General features: G+C 43.9%; 1 protein-coding gene across 14 annotated transcripts; it reads left to right on the forward strand.

Moving 5' to 3' along the window:
- The first annotated feature begins 886 nt into the window (after nucleotides 1-886).
- Nucleotides 887-17,987, forward strand: LOC117654262. Of its 14 annotated transcripts, none has more exons than XM_034400675.1 (8): nucleotides 887-1,023; nucleotides 3,011-3,188; nucleotides 4,538-4,719; nucleotides 6,732-6,987; nucleotides 8,267-8,446; nucleotides 9,096-9,317; nucleotides 15,010-15,281; nucleotides 16,836-17,987. In XM_034400675.1, exons 2-8 carry the CDS (start codon nucleotides 3,051-3,053, stop codon nucleotides 17,299-17,301), a joined length of 1,716 nt encoding a protein of 571 aa, XP_034256566.1. In that variant the 5' UTR covers nucleotides 887-1,023; nucleotides 3,011-3,050; the 3' UTR covers nucleotides 17,302-17,987. The 14 variants fall into 14 exon arrangements, with proteins under 14 accessions (XP_034256566.1, XP_034256576.1, XP_034256578.1 ...); XM_034400685.1 differs by having other exon boundaries at nucleotides 908-990; XM_034400687.1 differs by lacking the exon at nucleotides 887-1,023 and adding an exon at nucleotides 1,275-1,295.
- The last annotated feature ends 127 nt before the right edge of the window (nucleotides 17,988-18,114 follow it).

Genomic DNA, 18,114 nt, shown 5'->3' on the forward strand with positions numbered 1-18,114 from the left:
GTGATTTTTTGGAGCCCAAAGTAGCTCTGGCCGCCGTTCTATCGGGTGTCCGGGACTTCTGACTTCGGATTCAGGTTCAGGGAATCTTCAGCTACCCATAGCCGGAAGTTGGTCTCGATAGGTCTCATGGTTTGACCAGGACGGCGTCAACCGTCAAAACCTGTAATGTTTACCTGCCGCCAAACAACCAATAATCGCCGTCCTGGGCAGTCTGTTGGCCTCATCGAGGCCAAACTCGGGCTCAGGACAGGCGAAGACCCCCTGAACCCTAATCCAAAGTCAGAAGTCCCGGACACCAGGATAAATCGTTTTAATTTTGAATCTTCACTAGTGGATAAAAAATAATAATCTTGTTTCAGTGACAAATAGTTGGGCTGCTCTACTGCTCCAGCAATGGACACGGTGCTCGTTATTCCAAAGTGTAATGTTAAATGATCCGTTATAGTATTTTGGGACACACTGTGTTTATTTAGGGAACCAGATAGTGTGTTAGGCATGGAAGGAGGTTCACAAAGATAAAATATCTTCAGTTTGACTCTAGTTATAATCAAATTGACCCGCAAAGGGGCATTTTTTTATTTTTTACGTAAAAATGAGAAAAACACGTAACGTAAAACGGTGGGTATCAATTAAACTAAGCAAGACCAGGACATGGGACACAACTCAAAATGTTCCTCCTTAGTTGACCTTTGAAAATTTTTTTTTTTTTCAAAATCAATTGCCGCGTCTTTTGAGTAAAGTAAAAAAAAATTCCTATTTCGACAAATTTTGTCGAAAAAATTTCAAAATTCTTTTGACATGTCTTTGGGTCAAGGAGAACCCAAAAACGAAGTTTGGTTTGATTTGGACAACCTATGTCGAAAACCCTGTCTTTCCCACATAGACAGCGTCTTTAGTTTTACCAGTGTGGTAGGGAAAGGTCTGCGCATGCGCTTGCAGGAGTGGTTTGTCAGGAGTCGCAGGATTAACGGAGTACCACACAAGACAAGTGTACGCGTTCTAATAACGCGCTCCGCTGAGGGGGTAATAGCATCGTTGATACGACTGGGTGATATGGTCGTCTGAGGTGCACTGTGGCAAAAAGCTACGGAAAATTCTGTAAACAGCTTGTGGTAATTCTCCGTAGCCCCCTTATCAATATTCTCCGTAGGCTCTTACAGTATTTTCCGTAGGACAGCACAGTCTTCTCCGTAGGACCTTACAGTGATCTCCGTAGGACTATACAGTCTTCCAGGTCCTACGGAGAAGACTGTGCGGACTTACAGAGAATACTGTACGGCCCTACGGAGAATGCTGTAAGAGCCTACGGAGAATATTGATAAGAGGGCTACGGAGAATCCTGGCAAAAAAATTAACAGAATTTTCCGTACCTTTTTGCCACAGTGTGCTTCGGTAGCCTCGGCTGCATCCCAATTCATCAGTGTTATCGTATCGTGCTTCGCTATGCGAGGGTACTCCAGGGTATAGGGTACTTTCGTAGATCCTGAACCGGAAGCACACAGCCGCCACGTTGGCAGAAGTAGACCAAAACTTGACATGAGAAAGAGGCAATAGTAAAACGTATCGGCCTTACTTGAACATAAACAGTCGTTTGTTAATTATATGCAGTGCATAAGTGTTCCGCGAGCAGAATTTGTACACCTGGGCTATAGTTTTAGATCCGAAGAGAGGTAAGTTTCCGGCCAATATGGCGTCTGCTTGCTTCCGGTTCAGGATCTACGAAAGTACCCTATTGACACATCGCGGTTCGTAAGGTTTTGAGGGTCCACGCTACGAAGCGTGGATCTGGCGCTCACTTAAATTGACAGTGGAAGGAGTAGAATTGGATGTGGGTTCGCTCATCCGATACCAACTGAGGGTTGAGCGTTACGCTACGACTACTAGTCAAGGTCTGCACATATTGGCCTTTTTCTCCCTTTGCACGGCAGCGCCCTTGAGCACCCGTGTAAAATTTGAATTCAAATATTACACGGTGCCGATTCTACGGCCGTATTAAGGTTGTATCTGAGGGTAGGCACTGGTAAAACTTAAGCGTAGTATTACCCTCTGTTTTCAAGCGTATTCAGTTTACGCTTGAAATCAAGCGCAACAGGCTCTTCCTCCAAGATTCCCCCTATCTAAATGCATGGGGGAATTTCCAGAGTATGCTTCATTTCAAGCGTAACGTCTTCAAGCGTAACTTTATGCTCGACTCAAGCATAGAAATGCGCTTTAGTTTTACTAGTGGGGTACATGGTATCTTGGTTTCACGCTATGGCTACAGCCGTCAACCGTTCAGTTCATCAGTTTAAAGCCAAAACGTCTGTTAGAATCAGCATGGAAAGCTCCCTCTCTTCCTGCCGTCTGCTCTGCGTAACACTGTAGACTCACACTGTCATACAAACTGCAATAACCACTCTCTCAGACTAGTATTGACTTTTTCCTTTTATCCTTTGCTTACCTAGTTTTTTAAGCAGCAATAATATTCAGTATTTCCTTTGTACCCATTTACAATATTGTTCACTTTAAAGACTAAATTGTCATCAATTGACTATTTTTCAGTCAATTTCGTACTGACTCTTTGTCTACAGCAAACTGACTTTAAGTCAATATAACGAACAAAATCTTTCATATATATTGAGCAAATAGTACTTTTTATTGCTGTGTAATACTCTTTCACTAAAGATAAAAAGTCAATATCAGTCTGAGAGTGCACTATGCATATTATGCAACCGAACAACTTATCACAATGTTCTTAGAACACTGACTTCTAAAAGTATGCCATAGAAAACAGCCAAATTTTGAGATAAAGTAACACATTATTGCGATAGTCTAAACGAAAATCCATTCAAAAGTTATAGCAAAAAAGAAACGCTCTTTCATCGGACAAATCGGTTATTGCAACAACATGCAATAACTAAACTATTGCACTCCAGCGTGCGATAAATCGTGGGAATCGCCGTCTCTGTTATATCGCAATGAATTGTAAATTATCTCGAAATAAATGACTGCATTTCCACATGTTTCGCAGGTGCTGCGGTTGGTGCTGACGGTGAGCAGTGAGGCGAGACATGATGCCCGGCAACTGCGAGCATTGCCTGGAGGGGTTTGAGGCTGAGGAGCTCCGGCCCAGCGTCCTTCCCAGTGGGCACACGTCGTGCCCTTCGTGCCTACGGACGGGCGAGGATCGAAGTCGCTGCCCTCTCCAGGTATGGCAGTGTAACACTCTTGATTGTCTTAAATGGCAAATCAACGCATGTGACGTTCGTTTTCTAATGTGAAAAATGTCACATTCGTTATGTATAAATGTCTCATTCGTCTTGGCGAGAGCCACGATCAAGTTACGAATCTCGGTGCATTCCACACACTCAGACTCGTATTGACTTTTTTCTCTCCATTATTGACTTTTTGGTCCTTTGCTTCCGTAGTCTTTTAAGCAGCAATACTGTGTAGTATTTCCTTCCTTTGTAACCATGTACAACATTGTTCACTATAAAGACTAAATTGTCTTCAAGTCAATATAACGAACAAAATCTTACATAGATATTGAGGAAATAGTACTTTTTATTGCTGTGTAAAATACTCTTTAACAAAGGACTTAAAGTCAATCACAGTCTGAGAGTGCAGACAAAGGGGGGCTGACTCCAATAATACTTGAGTGGTCATCAGACAGAACAACCTATTTTCAATGGGTTTCCCATGAGACTTACGCCCTTATGCCCGAAGGCCACTGACTTCGTACACAGCCCAATAAAAGAAGGATAATACACCTATAATATTGTAATCCATAATACCGCCTAAAGTCGTTTATGTAGTGCAGTTTTAGCTTTAAAACGACAGAGTTTTGTAAAATTTTAGCTTACGGAAGTTCAGCTATTTCTATATGAAAAGTAAGAGTGACACAATAGCGCTAAAACAGATGACAGGGTGCTGAAGCTCTTCAGCGTGTGCGGTTGTTTTTTTTTTTTTTTGTTCAGAAGCGCGAGCCAAAACCCTAGTTTCCGATTGTATTTTTCCCATTCTTCTCGTTTTAAAGTCACTTACGCGTTTTGAAAAATTTTGTTTGTGAAGAAAACCCGAGAGAAAACCACGAACACCGACTCAATTATTTAAATATAATGCTTAAAATAACACCTATAATTCTCTATAATAATACCGTTTTTTGGCGATACAATGAAGTCGCGAACTAACGGCCATGCGGAAAAATCTTGCCCTCCTAACGGCGCTCAAGACGGCGCTACACAAACTTTGGCGACACTTTGGAGTTTTGCCGCGATTTGGCAATGAATTTTGAACAAATCAAGGGGACTAGTTCTTAGTCAATTGCCGGATTTCGGCGGTACCTCAAAGTGTCACCGTTTTGAATAAGGCAAGATATGTCGGTAACACTGTCCTTGCGTACACGTGTTCATGTGCACAAGTGTTGTACACACTACAAATGTGTGGAAGGTGCAAAACTGTGATTACCCAACACCATCAGACCTGTATGGACTTTTTTCTCTCTTGCTTATTACGTTTTTTGAGCAAACGTACTTGAACTATGCACAATCTTCTACAGTGTGGCGGGGCCGATGTGCAGGATGCGGAGCTTCTGCGCCTCCCGGACGCCGTCCTCGTGCAGGTGCTGCGGTTCGTGGACGTGTTCGACGTGGTGCGCTGCCGCCAGGCGTGCCGCCGCCTCAAGGCCCTGTCCACGCACCCGCAGGTGTGGCAACACCGCGCCCTCGACGACTCGTCCAGGTATGAAACCCGTCCTCTCTGTATGAAACGAGGGCAGCGTCGTGTTGGGCACTGCTAAAAATACGCACTCTCAGTCTCGTATTGACATTTTATCTCTTGCCATAAAGTTTTATAGGCAAACGTAATACGCACTATTTTCAGCCATGCACTATTTTGTTCATTGTATAACGTTTCTAGTCCATGAAACCTGACTTTTTGTCATTTGAAATGTACTTTTCAATTTCTACATGATCCAATGACAATTTTTATCTTTATAATGATCAAAATTGTTCATGGGGGGGGAGATTTAGATTAAAGTTCACCCAAATTTGTCTCGTATTGACCGCAGGTTACAGTAACTTACGAAAAAATCCTCATTAATTTACCATTAATGTTAGTGGTTGTTCAAAAAACCCACTCTCAGCCCATTACTGACTATTTCTCATTAGCAGAGTAGCAGACGCATTTCTGTAAGCAACCATAATACTTACAATTTTTTGTCAATATAACTTAACAATTGCTAATTACTGTACTGATATTTCTGTTTTCTTGGTAAATTACAAAGAAATTTTTAAGTTTTTAAGAACTAAATACTAAGTATTATGGTTGTTTACAGAAGGGGGGAGGCTCGTCATTTTCCGTCAAAAAAACAGATTTTCGGTTTTGAGATTTTTGAATTCTTTGCATCAAGCCCTTTAATTATGTGGCTGATTGGTTTCGAATTTCGAAACCGTTCGGTCAGAGGACAACATTTTGTAAACTATTTTCCACAGGTTAGGTTAGACCGTTCAAACTTTAGAGCCATTTTACTCAATTGCGATATTTTGGGCCTTGCGCGCACGATTTAGGCCAAACCATTTCACGTATTGACTTGAAATTTTTTCTGGTGTTCCACCTAAACAAGATCCATAAATTGAACCTCTAGTTTCCAAATTGAACAACTGCAAGTGGTTTTTATCAACTTTTAAAAGCTCAAATTTTGTATACTTTTAAATATTTTTGTGAAATGTAAAATAACAATAGTTAGAAACCAGATATGTAAAACCCAGAGGTTCAATCTATAAAGCCAAGTGTCTAGTTTCAGGGGAAACAAACGGATTTGGAAAAAGTTGCCGGATAGCTTCAAAACCTTGCGCGCAGTGAATTTATGTCTTTTTGCAAGGTATTTTTGATATGCCTTCAGAACCTGGTTAAAGTGGCCCAAAATAAATAACTTTTTTTACAAAATGTTCTTAAAAGTGTGATCTTTCCATTGGAAAACCCCTCATTCCTTCAAAACAATCAGGAAAAAAAATATATGTTTTTAAATTTAACCAAAATTTTAGTGTTACTGGCGAGCCTCCCCCCTACAGAAATACGTCTGCTAATGAGAAAAAGTCAGTAAACGGCTTAGAGTGCCTCTTCGAATTAACCGATTTTCTTCGTGAATGACCAAGTTTCTAAAGAATTAACGAAATCTCGTCAATTTCGAAGATTCGTGCCTGGAGTGTTTGGTGGAATGGTCAAATACTGAATACTGAGCAAACTGAAGAGTGTACGTGCTTGATATTTCATTAGTGCCAGCCTGACGTACACTTTTACAGCATGCCTGTCAAGAAGGCGATAATAAGCGTTGACCGTCAGGTTTTCTTTTTTTGGAGTGTCATCACTCTCAGCACGTTACTGACTTTTTCCTCATTAATCACGTATTCGTTTAAACAGTACGAAGTATTTTCTGAGTAAGCATGACTAATTTCCTTTGTAAAATCGTGTACAAAACAAAATCCTCAGTACATTATTTAATATTTCCTAAGTAGTTCTTTCAAAAGGGAAAAGTACACTTTATGGTTGCTCAAATTACTTGCGTAAGTACTGTCAAAATGATCAAAAAGTCAATAACCTGCTGAGAGTGAACCGAACCATGTCCACACTTCAGTTTGCAGCACCTACAGGTCGTTGGATTAAGGCAAATTTGTTCAAGTGTAAAATGAGATTTTGTCTGCCGTGTCCTTGGAAAGCTTGGGCCGCTAAATGACGTTCGCTTGCCTCCACAGGTCCGCGGCCAGGGCCCTGCGGGTCGCTCTGGAGCTCGCCCCGTGCGCGCGCTCGCTCTCCGTGGCGGCCCGGGCGTCGCTGCGGGCGCTGGCCCGCCTGGCCGCCAAGACGTCCTGTGCCGCCGAGGAGCTGTGCCTGTCGCCGGACGACTACGTGGAGGAGGCTGTCCTGGTGCTCCAGAGGCAGGCCGACCTCGGTGGCCTCAAGAGCCTGACCCTCGAGTGCCGACTCAACCCCGATGTCACCGGCTATGAGGCAAGCATTTAGCAAGGCCCGGAAATGTCGGTAGCAAGTCCCCGCAGCTTAATGGCCAATTTCACCAGAGGCGGCAGCAGTGAAACAAAAGACAGTCGGTCCACAACAAACAGACGACAAACGCGCACAAATGACCGTTAAAGAGGCTATTTTGTGCACGTTTGTCGTCTGTTATTGTTGTGGACCAACTGTCTTTTGTTTCACTGCTGCCCTGGTGAAATCGGCCATGTGCAAGCCATTTGTTTAAGGCAATAATTGGAGAGCCTGGCCGATATTCTTCCCAGCCTGCTAAAATTTGGCATTGCAGGTGGCGGAAGCGTTAACGGCAAGGTAATGAAGATTTCAGGACAAGGTTCGCCGGTTTTTGTTGCTCAAAACGGCTTGCCACTGGATTCGCAGAGTAATAGTAAGGAGCCTGGTCCCTTTTATTCCCGCGACAAACGCGACTACGAAGGACTCTCCGGTTCAAATTATCAATGTACATCAAAAGCGTAACTGTTCTCTTGAGTCTAACTAAAAGGCTTGCTTGGAAACATTACTCTGGAAATGGAGCATGGCCTGTTACACTGCAAACCTAACTGTCTACTAAGTACACACTTACAAATGCATGCTTGCAAGTACACACTTACAAACGCATGCTTGACGCCGTATAACTCCATGCGTCAAGCATGCGTTTGTAAGTGTGTACTTGCAAGCATGCATTTGTAAGTGTGTACTTGCGGGCATGCGTTTGTAAGTGTGTACTTAGTTGACAGTTAGGTTTGCAGTGTAGTCTTCCTCACTTTTAGACGAGATGAATCTGGGCGGATGAGCAGAGGGTACGGCCACGCTACTGCCCGTTTTCCGCTCGTCTTTGCTGAAAGGGAGACCTTACTCAAATTTAGATCAGTGTCTGCCTAGGTTTGCCACCAAAGAAACATTGCCACCTGAGCGATGTCATAAGTTATTCCGCAATTCCTAAACAAGCTCATATTATGGACTAGAACATCGACTATCGTTCGCGTCACCTGAAGTAGGAGGGTTTGTTTCCGATCTAATGCAGCCTTTACGCTAAAAATGCTTGGTTTTGTGGCTAAATTTTCTGCTTCTTCTGAATGATGATGTCGGTAAAGTACCAAATTCAGTTGTAGAAGTTGTCTGGATGCAAGGAGTGTACGTACTGTGAAAAGGTGCTTGTACGTCGTGTGGTATAAGTAGGAGCAAGGGCACCGAAGATTCAATGTGCCATTTAGTCTCGCCATGAAGTTTTATGCCTTTCATTGTTGTGGTTCTGTTTCAGAGGGAGATGGGAGATCTCCTATCAATAGTTTTTACCATTGATGGGTTAGAGGAGTTGAGTGTCGCCTTCATGTTTTGGCGGGGTATGACAATGCCGCTGAGGGCCGGAACAAAGCTTCTCCAAGTCCCGAGTCCATGTCCGAAGCCATCGCTCAAATCCCTGATCTATAGTGTCAGCCAGGTGAGACAAACATGAAAAATCGGATAACTGCATTCAGAAGTCCGACCCGTTTCATTATGCATCAATTGGGATCCCGAAATTTTTTAAATTAATGAGTGATGACTTAAGCCGTATGTCATGCTTTATAAAAGTCTCGTATATTAAAAAAATTCAGTTATCGTCGTTTTACAATTGATTCCGTTACACGTTCATTATTGGTTTTGTCGACGACGTAACCCGTTAGATTGCAACATTATTTCATAGGTCCCTAAAGAAATACGCAAGTTTTCGTAACAGCTCGCAGCTGTTAGAATTTTTTCGTATTTTAACAAAAAAAAATGTCATTTCATTAAATGTTTACCCCTCCAAATTCTTTAACTTCTCGAACAAGGACATGTCTGGTCAATAATTTGCCTGGAACGTCCGTACTTGTCAACTACGGAACGTTCCGTACTTTTTTTCCGTACCCATTTACATGTGTTCATATGGAGCAAGTACGGAACGTTCCGTACTTTTCTCCGTACCTCCGTACTATATTTTTCTGTGCCATTTCCGTACAAAAGTACGGCATTTTTTACAGTGTGTTTATAAACAATAGCGTTGTCGAGGTTGGTAATTGTGTTGTTGTCTTAAAACAACCATTTTTAACAGTGCCATGTCATGTCGGCAGGAGGACGCGTTCCTGCAGGGGCTGCTGCGGCTGCACGGCCCAACGCTCGAGAAGGTGGCCCTGGGCGGCATGATCGACCTCAGCTTGCCGGCGATGGAGGCCCTCGTCTCGATGGCCAGCCTCCAGAAGCTGTGCGTGCCGCTGACGGAGGGCGTGGACCTGCTGCGGGCATGCCCCGCGCTCACCAAGCTCACCCTGGTGGTGCACCGCCCCTCGCCACAGGTAGGGATGCCAACCGCACTGCAAATCTGAGTGTGGGACAGGCATGCACTACACTCTCAGACCTATATGGACTTTTTTCTCTCTTGCTCACAGCGTTGTTTAAGCAAACGTAAAATGCACTATTTTCTCCTTAACTATGCACAATTTTGATCGTTATGAAGATAAAATTGTCAGTAGAACATGTAGAAATTGAAAAGTACATTGCAAATGGCAAAAAGTCTGGTTTAATGGACTTATACACTATACAATGAACAAAATAGTGCATAGCTAAAGAGAAAACGTTTGCACAAAAACGTTTATGGCAAGAGATAAAAAGTCAATACGAGTCTGAGAGTGTAGATACACTGTGGCAAAAAGGTACGGAAAATCCTGTTAATTTTTTTGCCAGGATTCTCCGTAGCCCTCTTATCAATATTCTCCGTAGGCTCTTACAGTATTCTCCGTAGGGCCGACAGTATTCTCTGAAAATCCGCACAGTCTTCTCCGTGGGACCTCGAAGACTGTATAGTCCTACGGAGATCACTGTGCGGTCCTACGGAGAATACTGTGCGGTCCTACAGAAAATACTGTAAGAGCCTACGGAGAATATTGATAAGGGGCCTACGGAGAATTACCACAAGCTGTTTACAGAATTTTCTGTAGCTTTTTGCCACAGTGTAACGCGGGACAAAATGTCCCACGCTTACAAACAGGGGACACGGTTTGTCCCACGCTTGCAAGTGTGGGACACAGTTTGTCCCACGCTTACAGGCGTGGGACAGTTTGTCCCATGTTATCTAGTGCATGCCTGTCCCACACTCGAACTTGCAGTGCGGTATCTCGCGAAATGTTAAGGTATATTTATTTTTTACGTGGTGCTGCGTTCTTTTAAACCTGTGACGTTTTTCCATGCCATTGTGCTCTAATTGCGACAAAACCTAACTGTTACTAAGACACACTTACCCATCGACTTGCAAGTTGACACATTACCAACGCTGGCTGGGCAGGTACACATTACAATGCATGCTTGCCAGTACACACTCAACGCAGCTGACGCGTATCTCCAAATGTTCACAGGTTTTATTGTGTACTTGCAGCGTTCTTTGTAAACTGTGTACTTTTCCAGTAGCTTGTAAGTGTTACTTGCACACAACTAATGTGTACTAAGTAACATTGATCCAGGAAGCGGAAGAAGGGAATAACTTGACTTATCCCCAAATTGAGTTTTTATTTTATTATTGTGCCTTAGAATGGTTTACATCATTACACCAAATTATTTGACTGAATTCCAAGCAGTTTAGGAGAAAATCCACTTGGAAAAAGGGTATAACTCAACTTAACCCCTTTTACAGTCTAAATTTCATTGGAAAATGGAGATAACTCAACCTTAGTCTACATAAGTCCGTTTGACAAATTGGCAAAAGGATATAACTTAACTTGTGTTTTTATGAATCTAGTGTAAAAAGAATCAACTCAACTTAACCCCCCTAAATTTTAAATTTCAATTTGGAAAAAAGAGCTAAGTCCAAAAAATACACCAGAGTAACATACACTTTATGCAGACTATTGTTCCACTTGACTTGTCTCCTCTTTGTTTAGGAAATATAAGGTGAGCTGACTCTGTTTTCCATTTCAACGGAAAGTGATAAGTCGCAGAAATCCTCTACGGAGTGACCTTACACTTTTGATTTTTTTTCCAAAATTTTACTAATGCTTTTTGAAATTATTAACATGTGCAACATTCATTTGTTTTGTTTTAGTTTTCCCTGCTAACAGTTTTTTGTTTCTCCTGAAAAATGATCAAAATTGAGTTATCCCCTTCTTCCGCTTCCTGGATCAGTTAGATTTGCAGTGTGGCCAAAAAAATAAAACTTTGCATTTTTACGCACAATATTATGCAAATTCCATGTATGCACCAAATCGTACAAGTTGCGCGTGCAAAATTCAACCTAAACATTTAGAGTGCAGTTTTATTGCACAATTGATTTCTTTGTTCTATTCTTGTACGTGGTGTGTCACATCTTTGCGCACACGTGCTTTTGGTACCAAAGTGAAGGCCATTTCACATGAATCCGAGCGATTCTGCGTATTAAGGAGTTGCACGAATATGTTGGCATGCTTGAAATTCTATGAGGGCGTGTTAAAAATCAAACGAACACTTGATCCAGGAAGCGGAAGAAGGGGATAACTCAATTTTGGCCATTTTCCAGGAGAAACCAAAAACTGTTAGGAGGGAAAACTAAAACAAAACAAATGAATGTTGCACATGTTAATAATTTCAAAAAGCTTAAGTAAAATTTTGGAAAAAAAAATAAAAAGTGTAAGGTCGCACTCCGTAGAGGATTTCTGCGACTTATCGCTTTCCGTTGAAATGGAAAACAGAGTCAGCTCACCTTATATTTCCTAAACAAAGAGGAATTCGGAGACAAGTCAAGTGGAACAATAGTCTGCATAGAGTGTATGTTACTCTGGTGTATTTTTTGGACTTAGCTCTTTTTAGGCACGAAGTAGCCTTATAGTATCCCCCAGGATTCAGCCTCGCTGGGATTTGATCGTGTGGCCCCTTATGCAAGTCGAAACCTCTCCGTACGATTTTGATGAGATTTTGCAGACTGGTAGAATTCTGAGACGTGATTTCAATTCTGGAATATAGTTGAAATCTTAGCGATAAATTTTGAGAAAATTGCCGTCTAAATCACTGTTTCCATAGCAAAGGTCGACTCGTCAACGAAAAGGGAAGAGAGAGGGGGGAGCCGAGCCAAACCCAACCAATAGCATGGCTCCTTTTTGCTTGTGTACAGGTTACCCCAAAAACGGTCGCTTCTTTGAAAAAGGACGTTCGAATAAAAATTTTCCGCGACCGTGATAGAACAGATGTAACAATAGCACAAGAGGGTTTTTTTGGACGCAGTCTTTTCATTGGCACTGCCTGATGAAAATTTTTAATTTATTACACAGTCATACCAACATGGAAACCTACACTCATTGTGAGTTTTGTGTTTGTTTCATTTTCAATGTGTATTTTCTACCACAAAATTAATCTGTTTAAATTATGACATTATATCTGAATATATTTTGAGGACACATGTTGAAGAAAAGATTTAAAAATATTGAAAAAATAGAACAATTTTTTCATTTATCAACTCTTTACTGAATCAATAAAACAAAATTATATTTCTTAGCTCTGTCTTAGCTCTAGTTTTTGTTTGATGTTTCTTTTCATTCAGTTAGCACGATGACCACATCGCTCCACCTCGCGACTTTCAGTGCTCATGTTCCTCGAACAAGACTCACCTGCGATTCGAAACCATCCCTACTGAGTTTATAAAGTTTGTCAAACCAACCGTCGTGGTGTTATTACGTTGTGAATGAGAACTATTTCACAGAATTGAAGAAAACATGACTAGAGAACCGCCTTTTGAAACAAGCCAAACAATTCAACGTCAGCAACAATGGCGGGGCAGTTTTAATGCGCGACTACTCGTGTTTTCGGCTTCGCTATTTTCGCAAGGGCGCAGTTGCCGAGAAGATTGTTGCCGACCCGTGAAATTTAATTTACTGCCTCCTTTCCCCCACGAACATTTTAATAATGATTGACTTCAAAGATGTTCCAGTGTGGAATACATTAGCATTGGAATTTTTCGAATTTTATGGCATTTTGATTTCTTTTTGTTGCCAAGTTTAAATTTTGACGGGTGGCACATCGACCACATTGGTACCCTTGCCATTCGTACCTTAACCACCCCCTATCCCTTTTACACAACTTTTTTCCTTTCTCCACACTCCTACACAATAACTATATTGACTTCGTGACTCCTAGGATTTCTTAAAATCGTAGTTTTTCCAAATTGAAATTTAAAATTAAGGGGGGGCTAAGTTGAGTTGATTTTCATGTGGACTTCCGTTGAGTTATCTCCATTTTCCAATGAAATTTAGATCGTAAAAGGGGTTAAGTTCACGGTTAGCGCGACTCCTTGAAAAACAAGGACGGTTTTTGAAAAACAAGGAAATATGGAACACTTCAAGGAAGTTCCTTGGAAGTGTGCTCCCATTCCAAGGAGGCTCCCTTGTTTTCCAAGGCCAGTTCCTTGTTTTCTTGGACTCCAGACAAATTCCAAGGGGCCGCCTTGTTTTTGGGGTGCACTTCCAAGGATACGCCTTGGTTGGTCTTTGCCGATTCAAGGAACCGCCTTGTTTGTCCGCAAACGCTCGAGTTACGTCGTCGAGCACGTCATGAGGTCCCCGATGACGTCCCCCTGGGGTTCACCATGACGACCCCCATGTTTCACTGTGCCGTTGAGGCGGCCGGGTCTCACAGTGGCCAACGCCGAAGTCCGTTTTCTTCTACGTCCAGTACTTTCGGAGATACGAGGACGTACCACGAGGCCGCCGTCCAGGCGGAGGAGGAAGTGGTGATTTTTTCGAGGCCAAAGTAGCTCTGGCCACGAGCCTATTTGGTGTCCGGGACTTTTGACTTCGGAATCGGATTAGGGGGGTGCCGGCCCACCTCGAAACCAAATTTGGTCAAATTCCGGCCAGCCGTTTGTCCAGGATGGCGTCAAACAGCTGGATTTTTGGACTTCTTTTGCTGATTGGATGATGTTTGACGCCATCCTGGACAAACGGCTGGCCGGAATTTGACCAAATTTGGTTTCGAGGTGGGCCGGCACCCCCCTAACCCGATTCCGAAGTCAAAAGTCCCGGACACCAAATAGGCTCGTGGCCAGAGCTACTTTGGCCTCGAAAAAATCACCACTTCCTCCTCCGCCTGGACGGCGGCCTCGTGGTACGTCCTCGTATCTCCGAAAGTACTGGAGAAGAAAACGGACTTCGGCGTTGGCCACTGTGAGACCCGGCCGCCTCAACGGCACAGTGAAACATGGGGGTCGTCATGGTGAACCCCAGGGGGACGTCATCGGGGACCTCATGACGTGCTCGACGACGTAACTCGAGCGTTTGCGGACAAACAAGGCGGTTCCTTGAATCGGCAAAGACCAACCAAGGCGTATCCTTGGAAGTGCACCCCAAAAACAAGGCGGCCCCTTGGAATTTGTCTGGAGTCCAAGAAAACAAGGAACTGGCCTTGGAAAACAAGGGAGCCTCCTTGGAATGGGAGCACACTTCCAAGGAACTTCCTTGAAGTGTTCCATATTCCCTTGTTTTTCAAAAACCGTCCTTGTTTTTCAAGGAGTCGCGCTAACCGTGTTGAGTTATACCCTTTTTCCATGTGGATTTTCTCCTAAACTGCTTGGAATTCAGTCAAATAATTTGGTGTAGTGATGGAAACCATTCTAAGGCACAATATTAAAATACAAACTCAATTTGGGGATAAGTCAAGTTATTCCCTTCTTCCGCTTCCTGGATCACTTTCAGTGTGTGCACTGAAAAACCAAACGTGGTCCAGACCGCACCACTGGTGTGGTCAGATAGATGCCATTTTGACCACATCAGTTGGTGTGGTCTAGACCACGTTTGACGACTATGGTGCGGTCTAGACCACGTTTGGCCATGTTTGGTGTGGTCTAGACCACACCAAACGGACCAAACGTGGTCTAGACCACACCAGCTGGTGTGGTCAAAATGGCATCCATTTGACCACACCAGTTGGTGCGGTCTAGACCACGTTTGGTTTTTCAGTGTGGTAATTGCGCGGTAATTAATGGGAATTCATTTATGATGGATGATGATGATGTCGATGACGCCCCATCCGTAGGCGCTGGCGGACGGGGAAGAGCTGCTCCGTTCCGCGACGACGCTGACGACCCTGAAGATCAAGACGTACCGCTACACCAGGAGGGAGCCGGGCCCCAAGGGGACCAAGCCGCCGAGCCGCAGCCCGCCGCCGTCGGCCTACTCCGCCAAGTGCGTCATCCGGGGGTGCAGCTCCGACATGGAGGAGCTCATGGCGCTGTGCTACATCGAGAACGAGGGCCGCAACGACGGGCTCGTGGTGCCGGCGCTCGTCAAGGCGCTCGCGTCGTCCGGGTAAGCCTTCGTCGGGTGTGAAGTAACACACTGGTAAAACTAAAGCGAAACTCTGTGCTTGAGTCAAGCATAGAGTTACGCTTGAGGACGTTACGCTTGAAACGAAGCATACTCTGGAAATTCCCCCATGCATGTAGATAGGCGCAATCTTGGAGGGAGAGCCTGTAACGCTTGAGTTCAAACGTAAACTGATAACGCTTTAAAACAGAGGGTAATACTACGCTTTGTTTTACCAGTGTTCATTGAGTGTGGAGTAACACACTTAATGTTACTTACTATTTTGTACGAGACATCACCTTTTTTTGTGCACACGAAATTTTCGTACATTTTTCGTACGAAAAGCGGCTCATTTTTTGCCATTTTTGTACAAAATTGTACAAAAAATTTGTACAAATTTGTACGAAAAGTTCGTGTGCACTATAAACTGTGATGTCTCGTACAAAATTTGCACCAAAACATTTAGTGTGAAGGGAGGGTGCACAGCAAATAAGTGTGGGATCGGGTCACCATGTTTAGCGTGAGCCAAAGTCTCTCCCGGGAAGTACACACTTATTCCAGGAACTGGACGTCACGTTAAAACGAATGTGACAAAGTGTCACGTTGCTTTGAGCATTGTGTCAAGTTCGTTTCAACGTGAATACGCTAATTTATGGCTGATTCACGTCCAAACGAATGTGACACAATACTCAAAGGAACGTGATGTTACATTCATTTCAACGTGATGTCACGTTCCTGGGTTGTTAGTGTAACGTGAACCCCGTGCCATCTCCTGGGGATTGACCGATATTCTATTGCGGAGCCCTGATTTATCGTGTGTTTCACGTGGCAGTGTGGGACAAACCATGTCTCACACTTGCGAGAGATAGGCATCAATGTCAGTATTGAAACCATTAAACTGATGTATTCAAGTGAATACAGGGGCCTAGTTGCAAATACACTCCCACTGAACCATACTTGACCAGTTTGCTTCTTTAGATCTATACCCTGCGGGTAAAAAGGCGGGTCTTGCAAGTATTCATCACATTCGTACGCCCCTGTAGATGCATACTGAATTCTGAACTGAATACTGACGCTAATTTGTTACCACAAAGTATTGTTTGTACTTATTGAAGAGTTTTAATAAATAAATACACTACAAATCCAGAGGTCAGACTTCTCCCCACTCCAGAGGCGAGACATAAAAGTCTCGCCAAAATTTGGTCAGACATAAAAGTTTCGCCACAAAACGGTCAGGCACAAAAGTCTCACCACAAAATGGCGAGACTTTTGTGTGTGACCATGGCCTTAAGGCCGTAACCGTCCGGCACATTACGGCCTTTAGGTGGCGGTCAAGTCTCGCCATTTTGTGGTGAGACTTTTGTGCCTGACCGTTTTGTGGCGAAACTTTTATGTCTGACCAAATTTTGGCGAGACTTTTCTGTCTGATCAAATTTTGGCGAGACTTTCAGGTCTGACCAAAACTTGGCGAGACTTTTATATCTCGCCATATTTTGGCGCGAAGTCTTTACATCCAATTTGCAGTGGAAAAATTGATGCTTGTGGTGTGATGTGCAGGTGCTCACGGGTGGAGCGCCTGGCGCTGTGCGTCAACAAGGACCAGCTGCCGGCGGGGCTGGTGGGCGTGCTGCCGGGCCTGGGCGCCCTCAAGGACCTCCGCCTGCAGGACGTGTCGGACGGCTTCCTGCGCGGCATCCGGCACGCCGTGGCGCCCAGGCTTACGCGCCTGCACGTGTGGTGGCTGGCCGTGGCGGAGTGCAAGCACGGCGGGCTGCTGCACGACAAGGCGGAGATGCGGCGGCTCAAGGACCTGCTGCGCCGCCACCCGGGCCTGCACGTCACCGTCAACTACAGCGCGTGCGCCTTCCACGGCGCCCAGGGCAAGTGCAGGCACTGCAAGGCCGGCTGCCACGCCGCGTTCAAAGACGCCGTGCACCTGGGCTTCTTCACCCACGACGCCCGCCAAGACTGCGACGTGTGCAACGACGACTCGGTCGTGTGGCACGAAAGGCTTCGGCTCTGATGTGAGGCCTCGCACCTCCTGACTTCGGGAACTTTGGTCGTTTGCCTTTGAACGTCCACCGACTTGCAAGCCATTTTCTTTCAAGTGCACTCAAGGATCGGGTGCATTTATTCTTTGTTTCATTCTTTGATGGCTCATGCTCCTCAATACGTCAGTGCATTTTGGCCAAAATAATTTTTTTAATTTTTGATGCGACTTGCTATAGCTTTATTTCTACCGTGTGATCCAATCTGCTGTTGCTCTGCTCTTGAGGAAGCTGGTGCACTATCGAATACCCCTACTTGTTTCTTTTTTATCTCCACACTTTTTTTTTATGAACCATGCAGTAGTGACGAATCTCAGAGTCATTGAACAGTTCATAGTGTACGAGCCTAAATGGCACTTCTCACTTGGATTTGTTAAAATTACTCCTATTTGAATCTCGAAGATCGAGGTATCAAGTAAATATATTCATGGTTTTTGTTTTTGGACTACTAAAATTTTAGTGCCTTTTCTGTAGAAGTCTCCGACAGCCTTAGTGCTAGTGACTTATGGGTCAGCTGCTCCCCTATTTATGTTAACAAGAGAATTGTGAAACTTCGTCAATCTAGAAATAAATTTATTTGAGTTAAAATTCAATTATGTGTGTAATTAACTTCAGGCGTCTGTGCCTTCTTGGCTACGAAAATAAACAATTTCACACACAATTTTATCTTCTTGATTTTCAGCAATTATGATTGACTCTGCATTTATCGCACTTAAACGTCAACTTGCAACTCTCGACGAAGATTCGATTTCCGAAGCTGCACTCTCAGTCTTCTATTGACTTTCTCC

This window comes from Thrips palmi, unplaced genomic scaffold, assembly GCF_012932325.1.
Source record: "Thrips palmi isolate BJ-2018 unplaced genomic scaffold, TpBJ-2018v1 HiC_scaffold_10, whole genome shotgun sequence".
In the NCBI taxonomy this organism is placed as follows: domain Eukaryota; kingdom Metazoa; phylum Arthropoda; class Insecta; order Thysanoptera; family Thripidae; genus Thrips; species Thrips palmi.